This window comes from Neopsephotus bourkii, unplaced genomic scaffold, assembly GCF_033783945.1.
Source record: "Neopsephotus bourkii isolate Nb327-2 ecotype Australia unplaced genomic scaffold, CSIRO-AGI_Nbou_v1 NB_1510, whole genome shotgun sequence".
Lineage (NCBI taxonomy): Eukaryota > Metazoa > Chordata > Aves > Psittaciformes > Psittacidae > Neopsephotus > Neopsephotus bourkii.
Window position 1 is genome coordinate 210,530 of NW_026901986.1, and position 16,994 is coordinate 227,523.

The 16,994-nt window shown below is 41.7% G+C and overlaps 1 protein-coding gene across 5 annotated transcripts in view; it reads right to left on the minus strand.

The window, feature by feature from the left end:
* Positions 1-16,994, minus strand: part of MTA3 (metastasis associated 1 family member 3) — a 126,281-nt gene that overhangs the window by 86,422 nt on the left and 22,865 nt on the right. For all 5 annotated transcript variants that reach the window (XM_061369710.1, XM_061369714.1, XM_061369712.1 and 2 more), the window contains exons 4-6: positions 16,466-16,592; positions 6,767-6,830; positions 5,507-5,624 (exon numbers count right to left, since the gene is read on the minus strand). In XM_061369710.1, coding sequence (XP_061225694.1) covers positions 5,507-5,624; positions 6,767-6,830; positions 16,466-16,592 — 309 coding nt within the window. The remainder of the gene's footprint in view (positions 1-5,506; positions 5,625-6,766; positions 6,831-16,465; positions 16,593-16,994) is intronic.

Consider the following 16,994-nt stretch of genomic DNA (forward strand, 5'->3'; position numbering starts at 1 on the left):
GTCACTTGAAACTGAGCGTGCTAACAGCAGGGACAGAACATACAAAGAAGTGATCCCAGCACCACCACTGGAGGGAAGGTGACCAAGTAGCAGCTTGAGGTTTCTCTTGCAGCTTCTCTTAATAGAAGTCTCTAGCCCAACCTGCTCTTCAAAGCAGGCCCGCAGGGGTTTGGAACTGGATGAGCTTTAGGGTCCCTTCCAACCCAAACCAGTCTATGGCTGGGGGACCCAAGCCTGGACCAGTATGTAGATGTGATCTAATGAACGCTCAGTAAAGGGGGATGATCTCTTCCCTTGATCTACAGGCTACATGCCAGGGGACACAGCCCAGGATGCTGCTGGCCTCCTTTGCTGCCAGGGCACATGGCTGGCTTACATCCAACCCCCTCCTACCTGCCAGCACCCCAAGGGTCTTTCCCACAGAGATGCTCCCCGCAGCACCCAGTACATTTCACACATTTATGAAACACATGACTAAAAGTACCTTCATATGCTGTAATTTTCCCTTCAGATAGAACAAAATTAATGTCATCTCAAACCACGGAGGAAGAAAACTGCCCTTGTGACTGAGGCACGCTACCAAGTAGAGGTTTATTAGGATATTTTAAGTCTTGTCACTCCTCTTTCACCCTCCTATCGGCTACAACATTGTCCAAATTTTAGGGGGCATTCCAATGACTAGAGTCTTCTCTGATAATCAAGAGTCAAAAGACCTATATACTACCTAAGGGCCTAAGACCTTGGCAGTGTGATCTGTTTAAAAAAGGAGCAAGTAAGGGGAATTCTCATTAACTGTCAGCAGAGAAATCAAATTGCTTCTCTGCCCTTGTGACGACTGGACAAAACTGGAGAGGTTCACATGCTTCCTTAGAGACCCAGAAGATCTACCTCAAAATGTTGGAGGAGACATTACACAACAATTATGCCATAGGAAAAGTACCAAGTTATTTCAGTTTGGACAAGCATTCTCTTAAGATCCCTACAGGAAACTCAAGGATACAACAGCTACTAATTGTGACACGTGAACTCAAATCCACTTGTGTCACCTAGGGTGTGAAGAAGGGCATATGGGCTAAACAGAAAATGTGGGCAACTAAGCACTGTCAAGGTTCACGGCTATACTAAGCCAAATCAGTAGAAATTGAAACAAAGATACACAGGAGATAGGTCAGTGGGTGTTTTATAAAGAGAAATCCCACCTCACATACTTAAGGACAACTTGGCCAAAGCAAAATTTTATAGTGATCCTTTTTTGCCTTTTGCTTGGGATTTTTTATGAACTTACCAGTTACTTAAAACAAACGCAGTAGGTGGATGCACCAGACAGCAGCTTCTGGCCATCAGATGCAGAGAACCAGGTACCTTACTCCTGCACTGTAAAGTAGGGATACCTGAAACAGGATGCTCTTTTGGTTCTCTAGGATAAACCCTTTTTATTCTTGCGTTGTAGAGAGGAGGAGAACGTCACCCTGCTCTGGAACCACATCTGCTGTATTCACAGAATAAACCACTGGAGAATGTGTTGTGAAAAGCAGAGGAAGGACCTTCTTTACTATCATACAAGGGAGAACTTGAGTCAATGCTGTAGAAGAGTCTCCCATTCTCCAGTGTAGTAAGAGCATCTAAGAAGACTCTCAAAATCCCTGAACTAGTCTAGCAAGTCTTGTCTAGCAAAACTGGAGCTCTTGGCACTGGGGGGATGTGAGAGACTGAACCAGAATCAGACTGAACTGTCCACTGTCTCAGAGACTGGTGTGAGGAGCTGGGATAAGACTTCACCATCCGCTGTCTCAAGGACTGGTGTGCGGAGCTGCTGTCCACCATTTCCAAGGACTGCTGACAGACACGCAAGACCAGTGAAGCTGGATGCACGTGATCCACCAGGAACGTGCAGCAGGTGACATGAACAGAGCTACCTCCCCCTAATGCACGATAAAAGGCGGAAAAAGGCAATCGCTGTTGGGTCCACCCACCACCAAAGACGATGACTATGGACCCTCAGCATGCTGCTGGATCCCAGTGGCGACTATTTCTCTCTGCACTCTGAATTCCTGCTTCATTTCTATCCTTTTTCCAACCTGTCCTATCGCTTTTTTTAATAATCTTTTTTATAACAATTACATTTTGTTATATATTGACTGTGGTACTTGACCTTGCCTGCATCTTCATTTCATTGTGGGGATCTCAAACACAGCATTTTCAACACTGGGTTTTATCTAGTCAGACCTTGACAGGAGAGAAGTAAGGGTTTCAAACATCCATAATATCATTTTAATCTGACAACTCCGATCATAGTTTCACCCCTAAAGATGCTCATAACAAAAGCCGTAAGGGACCGCTGAAAGATATCTAGTTTGCTCTTTCTCCAAAGTTATAGCCTTCACTAAATGTGTAATCTAAGCAATTCAGCTGCACACATAAGCAGTGTAGCTAAGCAAGGCTTAGGCATTTTCAACCAGATTTAAACTTTGCTTTTATTTGTTTACTCTAATCGTGTAAAGGTTTTGATTCAATTTATCTCAAAGTGGAAAACTAGTTTGTTCTGGAATACTTTACTCTGTAATATTCTAGGCTTTTGAAAAGGAAAACATTATTTTCATTTCAAAAATGATAGAGAAATACAAAGTTATCCAATTCACCCATGGGGCAGGGGGGAGGTGTGCTGCATTACCCAAAGCCTGGCCTGAATACCAGGCTTTAGAGTATGTTTTATTCAAGGACAGAAAAAATGGTAACATCAATGCAAGCAAAAAAAGAAGTAATCTATTCCCACAAAGACTTGTTTTCTCCAATAAACACTAGGAAAAAAGGGTAGTTCATTCCGTCAGGGCATAAATTACCACAGGACCCAGAAAATGCAAGCTGTTTGAATTGTTAATCTACTATAATACATCACTATGCTTACAGCAGAATCATCTTATGGGTTTTGAATACATATGGAAGGCCTTTTTTTTTCTGTTCCAGCCCCTTTCTGAGTGGTTGTCTGAAAGAAACCTAATCTGAACTGACACTCCTGCAGCCATTGGAATTGCATTTATACACCAGGAACTTCTAAAATGAAATAAACTGGTGAGGTGTGAATCTGATTTTTGCTAAATCATCTCAGAAATGGCTTTGGGGAATTTCTGTCAACATGCAATTTGCCTACCAACCACTTCTGAAAAGGTATTCAAGGTGCTCTTCCTTTACATTAAAGGACAAATATTATGTGGGAATCAAGTTAGCAATGCTTTCTATTTTAGTATATTACACTATTACCAGATGACGTAAAACCTGATTTTTCTCCAGTGGTACCCATCTGACTCGAAACTATCTAAATCCTCTCTTTTAATTTAAGGTGATTGTTCTGTGGTTTTTAGTTTTTCAACATTAGACACCATGGCACAATAATTTGGACATACAGATTGTTCATTAGCCATTTTTAACAATATAGGCTTGAAAAGTGTACTTCGAGATTGAGAAATCTTGACAGAATCCCATCATTTCCAAACGTATCTGTTTGATTCTATTCATTTTAAACACTGTTTAGATTTGTCTTCATGAATGTAAAGGCTTGATGGTGAAAGGATTAACTTTCAGGCTGTCAGCTTGCATAAAGACACAGTAACAGCTGAATCATCCTTTTCTTATCCTTGAAGGTCAGCAGGCTATGAAAACATTTAGATAACAATCAGTCAAAACTAGAATAATTCAGCTATTTTTATCCTACAAACTCTTTCTTTCCACCAGGCAATAGAAATAAATGCAGATTAATCCAATTGAACCGCCGAAGAAGTGCTTCATATACCATAACAGATCCATAACAGATATTTGCTTTGTGGGCAACCTGGTCTTTCTGAACCTTAATAACTGAGCGACTACTACTGCCTGCTCAAGTCAGCAAGGCAACTGCATCACTCACTGCACTTTGGGGATTGCTGAGGTGGGAGGAAAACACCCAGCCAAATCCTGTCTTCATGATGTAAGTGAAAGATCTTCTACTCATTTAACTGAAGTCAAAGTTACGCTCCAGAAGAACTTTTAATAAATATGGAATTTAATTTTAGAAGGAGAAAAAAAAAAAAGGCAGTAAAAATTTCCATGGGAAAACTATTTACTTTTTACTTCCTATGTAGTATTCACTATTCCATAACTAGGCTCTGAGTTGAGTTAGAATCTAGGGGGAGAAGACTTCCTGCCTGGCAGACAAGCCTAGCTCATCCTGAAAACCCAGCACATCAGTACTTCCTGCCTACTTGATACACACATTGAGACAGCCTTTTTGTCTTAATCTCTTGGGAGCTTTCCTCTTGAGCATATGAATGCCTACAGAAATATTTGCTTCCTTAGGATAGGCACACTTGTTCTAAACCAAGTCTGTATTCCTTACATACAAGACTGGAAAAGACTTCCTCTGGCTTATTTCTGGTTATTAGAAGTTAAGAGTAACAATGCAGGTGAGCTACTAAACATTCCATTAGAAAATGGAATTTCTAATGCTTCCATTAGGAAACAATCTGCCACTTGCTAGAAGTCAAATCGTTCTTGTTTTATTCAGTTTAATAAGCAAGCTTTGTAGAAATAATGCTTGTTTTCTGTGAAACAAACAACAGCAGGAACAAAAAAGCAGCCCATGACAAATGGAAAACACACCACTTAGTTACAAATATAACCATTTGGTGCATTCAGAGCTCCTGTGAATTACTGCAAGTGATATTCCTGTCACATCATCTCTTCTTACTAAGGAATAATACAGAGATTCTTGACAATTTTATCCATGTGTAGATAATCCTGAGGAAGCTTTGGTTTGTAAGCACTCAGTGTGGAATGCACATTTTCCTGAAAAACACCCATCTTACTTTAAAATGTACCAAGTAAATGTAACCTCAAATGTAAGACACCGTTGCAATCACTATCAGTAAATAACATTCAACACTACTTTTAAGTTTTGTTTAAAAGAATCAAGTTCCCATGCAGCAAAAGACTGAGGTGCAGGGCATTGTGCTCAATTATACATAGGTCAAATACAATTTAAAAACCAGTGATTTTAAAAATATGTCAAGACTTGAAAGATTTGTTTCTGTCCTGCCACAAAACAGGCGAGATGGTTTGATGGATGGAAGCCACTAGTTTAACGTAAGACACAAACACATTCTCTATGCAGAGCCTGTCTCAAAAGGGACAGAGAGAGTACATTTTTTGCTTGATCTGTTACCGTGTGCTGATTCTACAAAATGGGTTGGTCCCCAACATCTTACCATCAGGCCTGTATTGAAGCCCTAAAGTGCACTGTACAGTTAAATGAACAAACACTGCCTTAGCTGTATTACGTACAATTTGGAAACATATCTTTTCAGCAGCTATTCAAGTAGCATTTCTTCATCACATTTACTGGTATTTGTCTATTTTCTAGCACCTACTATTTTACCTTCTCTACCTCTGTACTGATCAGGTTAGTTCAGAAAGTCAGCAGAAGTAATGATGCAAGGTAAGAATGTTTTTGAGTAATCAAAGATCATAGATTTACCTTCTGCAAGCATGTCTGGCACATCTGCTTGATAGCGAGGCCCCACTCGGATTTCTCCCTTGTCTGCTAAAAGCGTTTTCAGTGATGGATCATACACCAGTGAATAAAAAAAGGTATCCTAAAAAAGAAGAGACATTTGCAACACCATAACGGTTTTTAATCAACCATCCACGCACACTTGAAGAGAGCACAGGTTTGGTACAGTGCTCCTTACTCGAAATAAGAAGGATGTTTCATGAGTACTTTTAAATGGCTCGCTGAAGCTTCTCGCACCGCTATTTCAGAGCAGATCAGTAATGAGAAGATTCATACACAAAATAAGTATAAAGGGGGTTGAAAAGAATTAATGCTAACTGCTTTCTGAATTTAACATGTTTCCTCCCCAAAATCTCTACCCTATTGACTCTGCATTACAAATTAATCTGAGAAAGGCATAAAACACTGCCAGTGCTGAAAAGGGCTAACAGCAAAATACCTGCTACAGTCACCTGAAGGTTAAGTAAGTCCTGTCTGCAGAAGATTATTACTGACTATCAGTGGTTTTGGTGTAGAAACACAAAGACATGCTCATCTCAGGTGGAACCCACTGTCTGCCTGATGCTACATTACAACACTCTGAGGAAAGATGGGTGTCTTTTGAGGGTATTTTGCATGCGATTATCTTTCGAATGCTCAGAAGGTTTCTTTCCCTCTGGTAAAGCTCAGAATTTTCAGTTCCTTTCACAAGAACCTAAAGGTGAGAAGATCCTGCCATGCAGTAATTCGGAGACATCTGAATTAAACTCCTTGGCTAAGCTGCCCCCAGGAGCCTCTCTTGCTCTCTCTGTCCATTAACCACAGAATACTCTTCTTCATAGAATGCATCTGGGGGAGCAGAAGGGGGGACGGAAAAAGAAAGAGATAAAGAAAAAAAAGATAAAACAAGAGGGGGAAAAGGCACCATGTGAATTCCCCCTTCGGTGTCTACAGGAAAACATCTGGATTGTTTTCTTTTGTAGTATATGTTAGGAACTACTTGGAATGACTGATTTTTGAAATACAACTGTATTAATACCAAACCCATCATGTGAGAGTGCCAAAAAAACCTTTGCTCAATAACATTTTCCAAATCAGTGTTTTCTACCATGTCATTTTTCTAACTTATCATTCAAGACAAGATTTTCAAACTGTTACTTGCCCATTTATTATTAACACAGTCACAAAAAAACCCCAACACATAAACCCATCCCAGTATTTACCCAAACAGAAGTCACGTCTTACCTCTTTCTCCAGGTATGACAGCACAGATTCGGTCTCATTCAGAAGTGCAACACTGCATTTTCCCCTACACAAACGTAAGGAGAGACCGTTAACTTTTTACAAAGTTCCATTTTTTATGAGGTCAAGAAGTTATTTCCAAGAAAATACTTAAAACTATTACATTAATTCTTTTCTAGAATACAAAATGAACGTTGCAATACTTTTGAGGTACCAAAAACAACATCAAAGCCACCAAATGAATGAATCCATGCCCTCAAATACACCGGAATTCTGTCAAACTGGGAAACAGTTTCAGAAAGAGAGAAACGATAAAGGGACAAGAGGTTTTATGGCAAACAATAAATACATATACAATTACTAATGCTTGGCTGAATGAAGCATCACCTCCGAGTGGCTCACCCCCAGTAAGTTCAGTGCCTAATCTGAAAACAACCCAAAGCAGGAGCTATGCAAGGTTTTGCCAACGGCCTGTAAAACACTATTCTTTTTTGAGCTGAATCATGGGATTCTATCCGTTTCTCCTATGGCCACATTAAAATGATAACTACCACATTCCTATGCAGGCTGCCAGTCAAAACCTTCCTGTTATTCAGCAAGGGTATAGATCTCCCCATGTATTACACCACTAGATAATAACATAATGGGGCTTGGACCATACTGCCCCTGCCCCTTCTTCATCCCTTTCTCCCCCAGTGCTCCTTTGGCCTCAAACTCCTCTGCCTCCAGCTTCTCTGCAAAAAAACCTGCAGAATTGTTGTTAATAAATGGGATTCTAAAGAAAACCACACTGATGCAGCCCTTGTGCTGAGCTGCATCAACAGGACCATGACGAGCAGGTCGGGGGGGGTGATCCTGCCCCTCTACTCTGCTCTGGTGAGACCTCACTTGCAGCACCGTGTGCAGTGCTGGTGTCCTCAGCATAAGGACATGGAGCTGACGGAGCAAGTCTAGAGGAGGCCACGAGGATGCTCAGGGGCTGCAGCACCTCCCCTATGGAGACAGGCTGAGAACACTGGGGCTGTTCAGCCTGGAAAAGAGAAGCTGCGTGGAGACCTCAGAGCAGCTTCCAGTGTCTGAAGGGGGCTACAAGGATGCTGGGGAGGGACTCTTCATTAGGGACTGCAGCAACAGGACAAGGGGTGATGGGTTCAGACTGAAACAGGGGAACCTGTCACAAAAAAATAACCAAATTAAGGTAAAAACTACAAGGAATTGCCCAGCTTTTTTGAAATGAGATGTGAAACCTTCCTCTTATCTGATTCTCTGAATTATTCTGTATTCTTCCACCAAGCAGCATTCTTAACTGGTACCAACACGGTGAATTGCCAGCAAACAGCACCAGAAGGTCTCACTGAAGTTATGATTATTTATACACCTGGCTTTGCCCTTTCTCTCAAGTTAAAAAATCAGAAAACCTCTTTTACTTTTGGCAAAATGAGGCAGAATTTCCTTTGGATGACTGTTGAGGGAAAGCCTCGGACACCTCAGCAATATACAAATAACTGCAGGCAAAAGGAAGTTAGCTTCTGTGTCTTCACTTAAAACTCAATTCTGACGAGACTGAAGTGTCCCTTCAGAATCCCTTCTGTTCTTAGATGTACTTTATATTTAAACTGGGCACAAATTAAGTAGTTGTTATGCCACTGCGCTGACAACAATGCCAACAAAACTTGCTATTAAATCAGGCTGCGATAAAAACTGATTTCAAGGTCTTGCAATAAAAGGAGACAACAACTTGCCTATATATATGCTCAAGGTGTTACCTGCCTCTATCACTTCAAGCACTCAGTATTCACTTGCTTCCCCTATGCTAGGAACCAGAGCTACAACTTCTAACTTTGCTCTTTTCTTTATAGCATTAACCATGTGAAAGCTGTTTGCACATGTCACGCCTTAGAATCCCAGACTGGTTTGGGTTGGAAAGGATCTTAAAGCTCCTCCAGCCCCAACCCCTGCCACGGACAGGGACCCCTTCCACTGGAGCAGCTTGCTCCAAGCCCCTGTGTCCAACCTGGCCTTGAATATGCAGGAATGAAAACATGTGTGGGAACAGAATTCAGCCAAGGCCACATCAATGATCAATATTTATAACAGAGAAGTACAAAGCTGCCCTTACTAACCTGTTCCAGTGAAGACACAAGATGATGATAACCAGCACAAGAATGTAATACATCTGAGAACAGTGGTACCAAGGCTATTACACAAGACAACTTTATGATAAGATTTCAATATAGCCTGGTTAAGCAACATACAGCAAAGCACCAAACTCTCCAGAAGGTACACTTCATGTGCATCTGGGGGGGAAAAAACACAACCCAAACCAAGACAAAAAACCCAAATCAAACAAGCAAACAGTGCAAACCCTGCCAGACATCTCAGTTGCAATGTCTGGGTCATCACCCTCTAATAAGTATGGAAAGTGGAGTTTCACTTTTTACCAAAATATCAAAATCTGATGCAAACGCTTACCTTTGAAAACTACCAAGATGAATCAGAATCAACAGCAACTGCCTTGATCATTTAAAGTCCTTGTTTGTTTTGGCACAGCCCCTACTTTTAAGCCAGTGGAAAGCTCTACAATTCCTGTTCTGCTCTCCTTGCAGGCTACTCATTCGTGTTCTCACCAGATGAGTAAGGCAGCCCACAAGATACAAATCTGATTTTAACAGGGCCTCTTGGGACAGGAGGAATGCAAACAAAAGAAACAAACCACTTAGTGCCTGTTCACCACGAGAAACCACACGAGTGGAAAAAGCAACCCCATGGGTAAGGTATCATGCCAGGGAAGTTTCCTATGGGAATGTAGGTGCCGTGTGGGTGAGATTGATGCAGTACAAGAACTCTCAGAACTCACTGCTCTCGGTTCCCACCTCGCCAATGAAACTCGATATGATTTGGTCATTCAGATACAGGTTGAAGAAAGGAAATAACACACTCAGGCATGGCCCCACACAGACTTTGAAATCCTACGGCTCTCCTTGTTGGGGAATTCTGTACACATACCAATTGTCACTCACTGATCTTCATCATGAACGCTGGCCTCTGAGCAGAGATTTGGAAAGCCTGAGTGTGAGTCACTAGCTAGAGTCTGAGAACAAAGTAACAGGAGAGAGCATTAGGAAATATTATGCTTGTGAGAAAAACCTGATTTGATTTTAACATGTGCTCTTAGTTCAGTGGCAACCAGAGATTAAACTATAACAAAGGTGTATTATGAAGAAGGGTTGAAAGGCTTTGTGCAGGACAACTCAGGACTAACCTGTTACATATTCCACACAAATGGAAAGAAGAGGGGAAAAAGGTGCAGATACCGAGTAGAGGAGGAAAGAGCTACCTTAAACAGAAAAGGTTTTTCCTGAACTGTCTTAAATGGGAATGTGTCCTGAAGATTTGCAATCAAACCACCACTCTGAGCCAAGTCTTGATCCCTTGAAAGCAGTCTAAATTGAAGCAATGATCACCAAACTGCAGACTAAGGACTGCAGAGTCCAGAAAAGCTTCTGCCAATCAGATGACACTGATTCCCCAGCCATGAGAAGGAACACTAAGAGTATTTGTGTATTTTACTTTTAAGCACAGTTTAAGGGACACAGAATCATAGAATGATTTGGGCTGGAAAGGACCTTAAGATCATCCAGTTCCAACCCCTGTTGTGGGCAGGGACGCCTCACACTAGAGCAGGTTGCTCCAAGCCCCTGTGTCCAACCTGACCTTGAACACTGCCAGGGATGGGGCAGCCACAGCTTCTCTGGGCACCCTGTGCCAGCGCCTCAGCACCCTCACAGGGAAGAGCTTCTGCCTTAGATCTAACCTGAACTTGCCCTGTTCAAGTGAATGATGCTGACAGACATGCACCAAAGCCTTTACAGCAATTTCAAGTTTTCCCAGTTGCAATGGTATTTACAACTGGAGAGCAAGCTATTGCACAACACTAAAACAAAGAAAAGCAAAGCATCAACATAAATCTGCAACAGACCCCTAACTAGAGCTTGACATTTTAGGTATTCAGTTGGTTCCTAGAAATGTCAGAAGAAAGAAGTGCACTGTATTGATTAGTACTTAACTGGCTTGAGTTTGGCTCTGCTCATTTAAAGAGATGTCTCAAACATGAGGGGGGAAAAAACGACCAACATTTGACAGGTGAATACTACTGCGATCTGTGCCTCCAACAAAACGATGCCAATCTCCTGAACAGCATAAAATTGTGTATTTGTGACCGAAAGAGAGATCAATAAACTTGATATTACTGATTAACACAGCCTTGATCAAATAGAATTAGAAACAGAATGCACAGTAAATTGATTTATGTACATCTAAATGAACCAGTAATTGCCTGGCATCTACACATACGCGCAGATCACACAGAGAGCCCAGGCTTTTTATGCTGCATGTGGCTTTTAGACGTAAAAATCAGGGTTTTAGTCTTAATTAAAGCTGGAGTGCTGATTTTGAGAACTCCAAATGAGTGCGAATGAAATGCAGCCTCTTGGAGCAGTCATGCACAGCTGACATGGATTTTCAAGTAAATTGCACATTCTTAAGGTTCCAGCTTTCTCGCAGTTCTCCCCACTGATTTTGAGTCATAATCTAAACAGGACAAAACATTCCCAACGTGAGGCAAATTTACAAGAGGCAAAATTACCGGAGACTTTGCCATTCAGCAACAATTTACACAGTTTCTATGGTTAAACTGCTACGCTCTCAGCAGAAGAGCCAAAACATTCCACAGCCCTACCAGAAGATCCTACCTTGGTAGCTGGAGAAATGTTAAGAGGTGAATGTAGGGATCTGTGAACATACACACATCTGACAGAAGCTTTAACACATTACCACTGAGAACTGCGTTTACACTCGTACTGTTCCAGCCTCCATTACTGGCTGAATCTTGTATTCTGCAGCTGAGAAGGGTCTGCAAGGAAACACTTGAGTAGAAAGAACAGCCAACGCACTGAGTGCCACAGACAGAGGTGAATGTTTTCTTGGTCTGGGAACAGTAAAACTACATGTTTTGATACTCAAATTAAGCATAACCACATGCACACTTTCTACAAACTACTACAGGAAACTCAAGTCATTGGTATTTTTACTTTAGGGAATAATTAGTTCTAAAAAGTAAAAGGTTGCTAGCTTGTAACACAGCAGCAGCGGTGCACATACTGAACAAAACCACAGCACTCTGGTTAGCAATGATTTTTCATGGCATCTTATAATCAGTTAGGTTGCAGAAGACCTTTAAGATCATCGAGTCACCCGGCTCAGAAGCAATGCACGTCACTCCATCAATGGAATTAGGAAGTTTTGCACCATATGAAAGGCTCCTGCTTTGTAATGATGTCTCTAGAGGGAAATCTGTACTGATTTTCAGGTGTCTGAATGACAAGTTCCCACTGATAAATACACTTTTTCCCTTATACTGTTACTAGTACCTGCTATTGACCGTATCTGAGAAAAGGATTCTGGCCTAAAGTGAATTTTCATCTTAATTCATATCAGAATTAGCTGAATGCTGTCAGGAGAGTCCCTCTGCTCTAAATCAATGCAACTTGGAGAAGAAGAATACCTTTCTTAACAACCCAAATCAGCAGGTAAGCACACGCCTATGCAAAGCAGATTCACTCCTTATCTAGTCTGATTTATACCAGAAAAATAAATCGAGCTTTTAAGGCTCAACGTGAGCTTTTAAAAGTACCTAAAAAGTTGTGTCTCACAGATAGGCCAGGCTGGATGGGCCTTGGGTGACATGGTCCACTGGAAGGTGTCCCATGGCACAGGGTTCTGACTTAGATAATCTTAAGGTCCTTTCCAACCCAGACCATTCTGTGACACGTATACTGGCACATGCGAGGTATATCATGCACACACCCCCCCCTCATATCCCAGAAACTTCTGGTTTGCCAAGAATGCCAAAACTAGAAATCCTGAGGCCATACCACCAAATGCTACTATGGTGCCATGCCTTAAAAAGTCACCCTTCTTCTGCCAAATGACCTGCCCTGTCTGTTTTGAGCCTCAGGCCTTTTGGTGTGTTTTAAATGAAGGAATCCCACATTGACAAAAAAACAGTATTTCTCTGCACTTTAGTTGCTTGAAGTAGCAGTATTAGTGACTCATGATGAGATCAGGGAGAAGGAAGCACAGCATAAAGTATACCAACCCAACCCCACACAACAGCATCAACTCAACCCCACACAACTGCATCAACCAACTAAATCACCAACATGACAGCAAACAAACAGAACTGTGTTTGAAATACTCCTTCCTTTTCACGAATAACCCCCACTCTTTGAAACTTGTCTCCATTCTCAAGCTGTCTTGACTTCAAGCAAATCATCTGTATGCAAGCTTCTTTCTACTTTGCATGAGTTCTTTTTGTAGTATAGGGCAGTCCAAAAGATGCACACCTGATTGTACTGACATCTGCGCATGCTTGGCTTACATTTGCTTCCCGAACACTTAAAATAACACCACTACCACAAAACCCCACAACCCCAAGATTGAAACACAGCTATTAGCAAACAAGAACTAAGCAAAGATAATGAAATGGCAAGATAAACCCTGAAGGATAAATTCTTCTACTCAATGCCTATGAAGTACTACATTTAAAAGCAATGACAAATGATCTCAGAAGTTAATGCAAGCTTTTCCAGCAATCTAAACACGTTTATCACCTATTGACTCTTGAGACCTCACAAATGAAGAAGAGATTTAAAGCCCAAGTCAGAAAACCCAGTGCATCTCTCCAGACTGGAATTGCTTACCGGAGCCATGCACAGGAATTCTGGGTGCAGACAGAGTGTGACAGTAACCACATAGACAGAGTGTTCAGTGAGCCTGGCTGGCAGCATAACTGTTTCAAGAACATCTGGGGATTACAGTGCCTGGCAAACTGCATCTGTGACATGCAGGGATTAGGAAGGAAAGATAATTCACTGGAGGGGTGCTACCAACCTTACACATTTGAGCAGATAAGGAGGGAACAGTTTCACTTGTAACCTGACAGGCAGGCACTAAGGTAACAAAGCCTTGTCTTTGAGACCTAAACTAGTACATCAGCTTGTAGCGTTCCACATGCCGCTACTCCAGAACAGTGCCGCTCCGAGCTAGGCAGTTACACCTTCTTACATGTATTTCACTGCAGGAGCACTGTGTCCACAAGACACCAGTGCCCTGTTTAACTACCACTACACTGCCTGCACCTAATGAAAAGGGGAAATAAGATGAAGTTTAAAAAATCCATATAGTTATAATAAAAAAACCCTTACATCTCAAGAGACTTTCATATAATATATAGCAATATAAAAGGTATGAGAATAAGGAATTAAACTGTATTTCCATAATTCTAAAGCTAACAAATTACATCAGAATCATTCAAAACTTGACATTATGGACCAAAGAGCTTCAGAATTAGGCCTGCACATCAAAGAAACCTAACCTGCTAAAACAACTGCAAGGCACCTCAACTATAAAGTAGTGGCACCAGGTGTAGAAATGAGACACAACTGTATTTGTAATTGGGAATTGGAAGAAAAGTATTCTTGGTCGGAGGGGTTTTCAGGGAGGGCTGCAACTTTCTCTGCCTTTCAGTTTAAAAAGAAAGTAAAAAGACTAAAGTTAGGAAGAAAGATGAAACAAAAGCAGTGAAAGCACATTATTAAAAACCAAACAAAACCAGACCGCAGCAGGTAAGTTTCATTCCCTTGAATTACAAGCGGAAAGGCAACCAAACTCAGTTTCTTTCCTTGCCTGAAGTTGTACCAGTTCAAGACCTGTAGCTGCCAAAAGCAATTACAGACAGTTCAGCCTCCTCCATTCTCTTAAGATCACTTCTAGCTTTCTTCTTGTCCTTTGTATTCTTACTCGAGAGCACCAACCCCCATTGTCCAGTTTATACCACTGTACCATTTAGTTTCTCCTGTAAATCCAACTGTTCCCATGCAGGGGCTATCTTCCAGCTTTTTATATGGAGATGACTGGCTTAGCAAAGTGAGTGAGAGCAGTGAATGTCACCTACCCTGAGTTTAGCAAAGCCTGCAGTGTGTGCCAGTGCCCTTCAACCAGACTGGTAACATACAGGCTAGGTAAGCAGACTATAAGGTGGGAAAAACTAGGCTGAAAAAGATGTAGTGAGGGGTACAAAGACCAGCTGACAGCTGGTTACAGGCGGCATCTCCCAGGTGGCAATACTGGGGCCAACACCTTAAGATGTTCATTAACACCTTCAGCAAGTCTGCAGATGATAGTAAATTGATTGGTTCACTCTTCAGGGATGACAAGTGAAGGGAGAAATCCTGGTAAGTTAAATAATCAAAATAAGAAACAGCTTGTGTGTATTTTATTTTTAAATAAAGGTTGTTAAAAAAACACCATCAGACTACATAAAGCTTGCTCCAGAGTTCACCTGGTAAAGGTCCTGGTAACACATGACAGCACAGCCCTACAAGCATTCATCTGTTCTGAAAAGGAGATGCAAGTCATCACTCTGCATCTGCATGCTGTGCAGTGCTGCGTGTACTACGGATTCACATGGTTTTCTGGTGTCTTTGTGATGTACTGGAGAACCACTATTGTGTTTGCTCTCAGAGCTGTGAGGTGAGGAGACATTTACAATACTTTTTCTATGTAATCTTCTCTCTGAGAAGAGAATACCTTCTTTCGATATCTAAATGTCAAAGGAAGTAAAAGGAACTCTGCAGGATTATTATCTCCAGCTACAGCTCGAGAATCAGAGATTTGACAGTTAAATGACTTTCTCAAAGTCAGGGAAAAACTAGCTGAATCAAGCACAGGAAACTAATGCAACAACTTCCAACTTCCAGTTTTCTGTTGGCATTGAGAAAGAAAAGGCACACATTTGCCAACAAGAGAGGAAATACATATGCACATACAAAGTGGTTTTCCTATTGGAGCAGACACACTTTTTTTCCTAGTTTCTAGTTATTTATGGTCTGGAATGGCTGAGAGGAGCTGGATGTAATGAGAACATGAAAACTCCTTTGAAATACAATGTGAGAGCCCCTTTTACACTTGCTACACTCCTCCCTGTCACTATGCTCTTGCTTTTCCATCATCACCTCCCACCCCAACACAGTAAGAATTTCCTTGACTGTTAAATAGCGGATGACATAAGTGCTTACATCATTTACAGAAAGAAAATTAATAAACCCTTTCTGAGCTTTAGCAAGCCCCTTCCTACATTAGCATTAGAGCAACTTCAAACAATACTTGAAATGCTTTTGCAACATTCAGCCAAACTCCATCACGACCTCTTCACATGCACTGAAGCTGGGATAATTTAATGTTTAAATGCATGCAGCCCTAAACTGCAGCACTGACCACTGAGTCTCTGCCTCCCTTCCAAAGCCAGCTGTGGCTTCCCAGCGCAGACAAAGATCCTCTGGCCAGACAACGAGTAATTAAACAACTCTTCCAAAGCAGAGCAGACTGACCTTTTACACCACATTACCAACTGATGCTCTAATTGGCGAGCCAGAGCCCTGAGATTCTTGTTGCCTCCAAGGCTCAGACATGAAGCAACAGAAGGCAAAACAAAGGTACCTCCAAAGCAGCCCGTGGGTCAACCTGGCACAACTCCGCTGTGATCAATCACATCCTTTTGCAAGACAGAGGCTGAAATGAGCTACTGTCAGGCAACCCACCTCTACAGAACACACGGAGTCAATGAGATTGACTTCATCTTACCTGATGTGTGTTGCCGGAAGGGACTCATACTGGCGAGAAAGGAAGAGCTCTCTGTGCTTCAGCTGATGTTTCTGTTTATCAGTCAAATCAACCTCAACGGTAGTTTCAGACTCTTCTTCAACTTCTTCTGCAGAGAAGCAGAGCGTAGGTCGAAATTAACTCTGTGCACAACACCCCTGCAGCCGTCTCACTTGACATCCCCCACCCCTTAGCAACCTCCCCTACTACTGCAAAGAAAAGATGAGTTTAGCAAGGCTGCAGTTTATGTAACTTGGCAGAATATTAAGTATTTTGAATTCCATACCTTCTACTTAAAACTCTTAAAAATACTCTGCTCCTCTCCTACTGCACTACGCATTGATGTCTTTCACACAGCAGGAAGAACAATCCTAGCAATATTAGTCACTCTTTTTCCATCTTCTTTCACCTTGTTTCTTTCCCTAGGGGTGCCTCTTGCTCGCTGAACAGTCCTGGTTTAGACTTGCTCTTGCTGGTATTGGTATTACTAAAACTCTTACAGAAGTCCTGG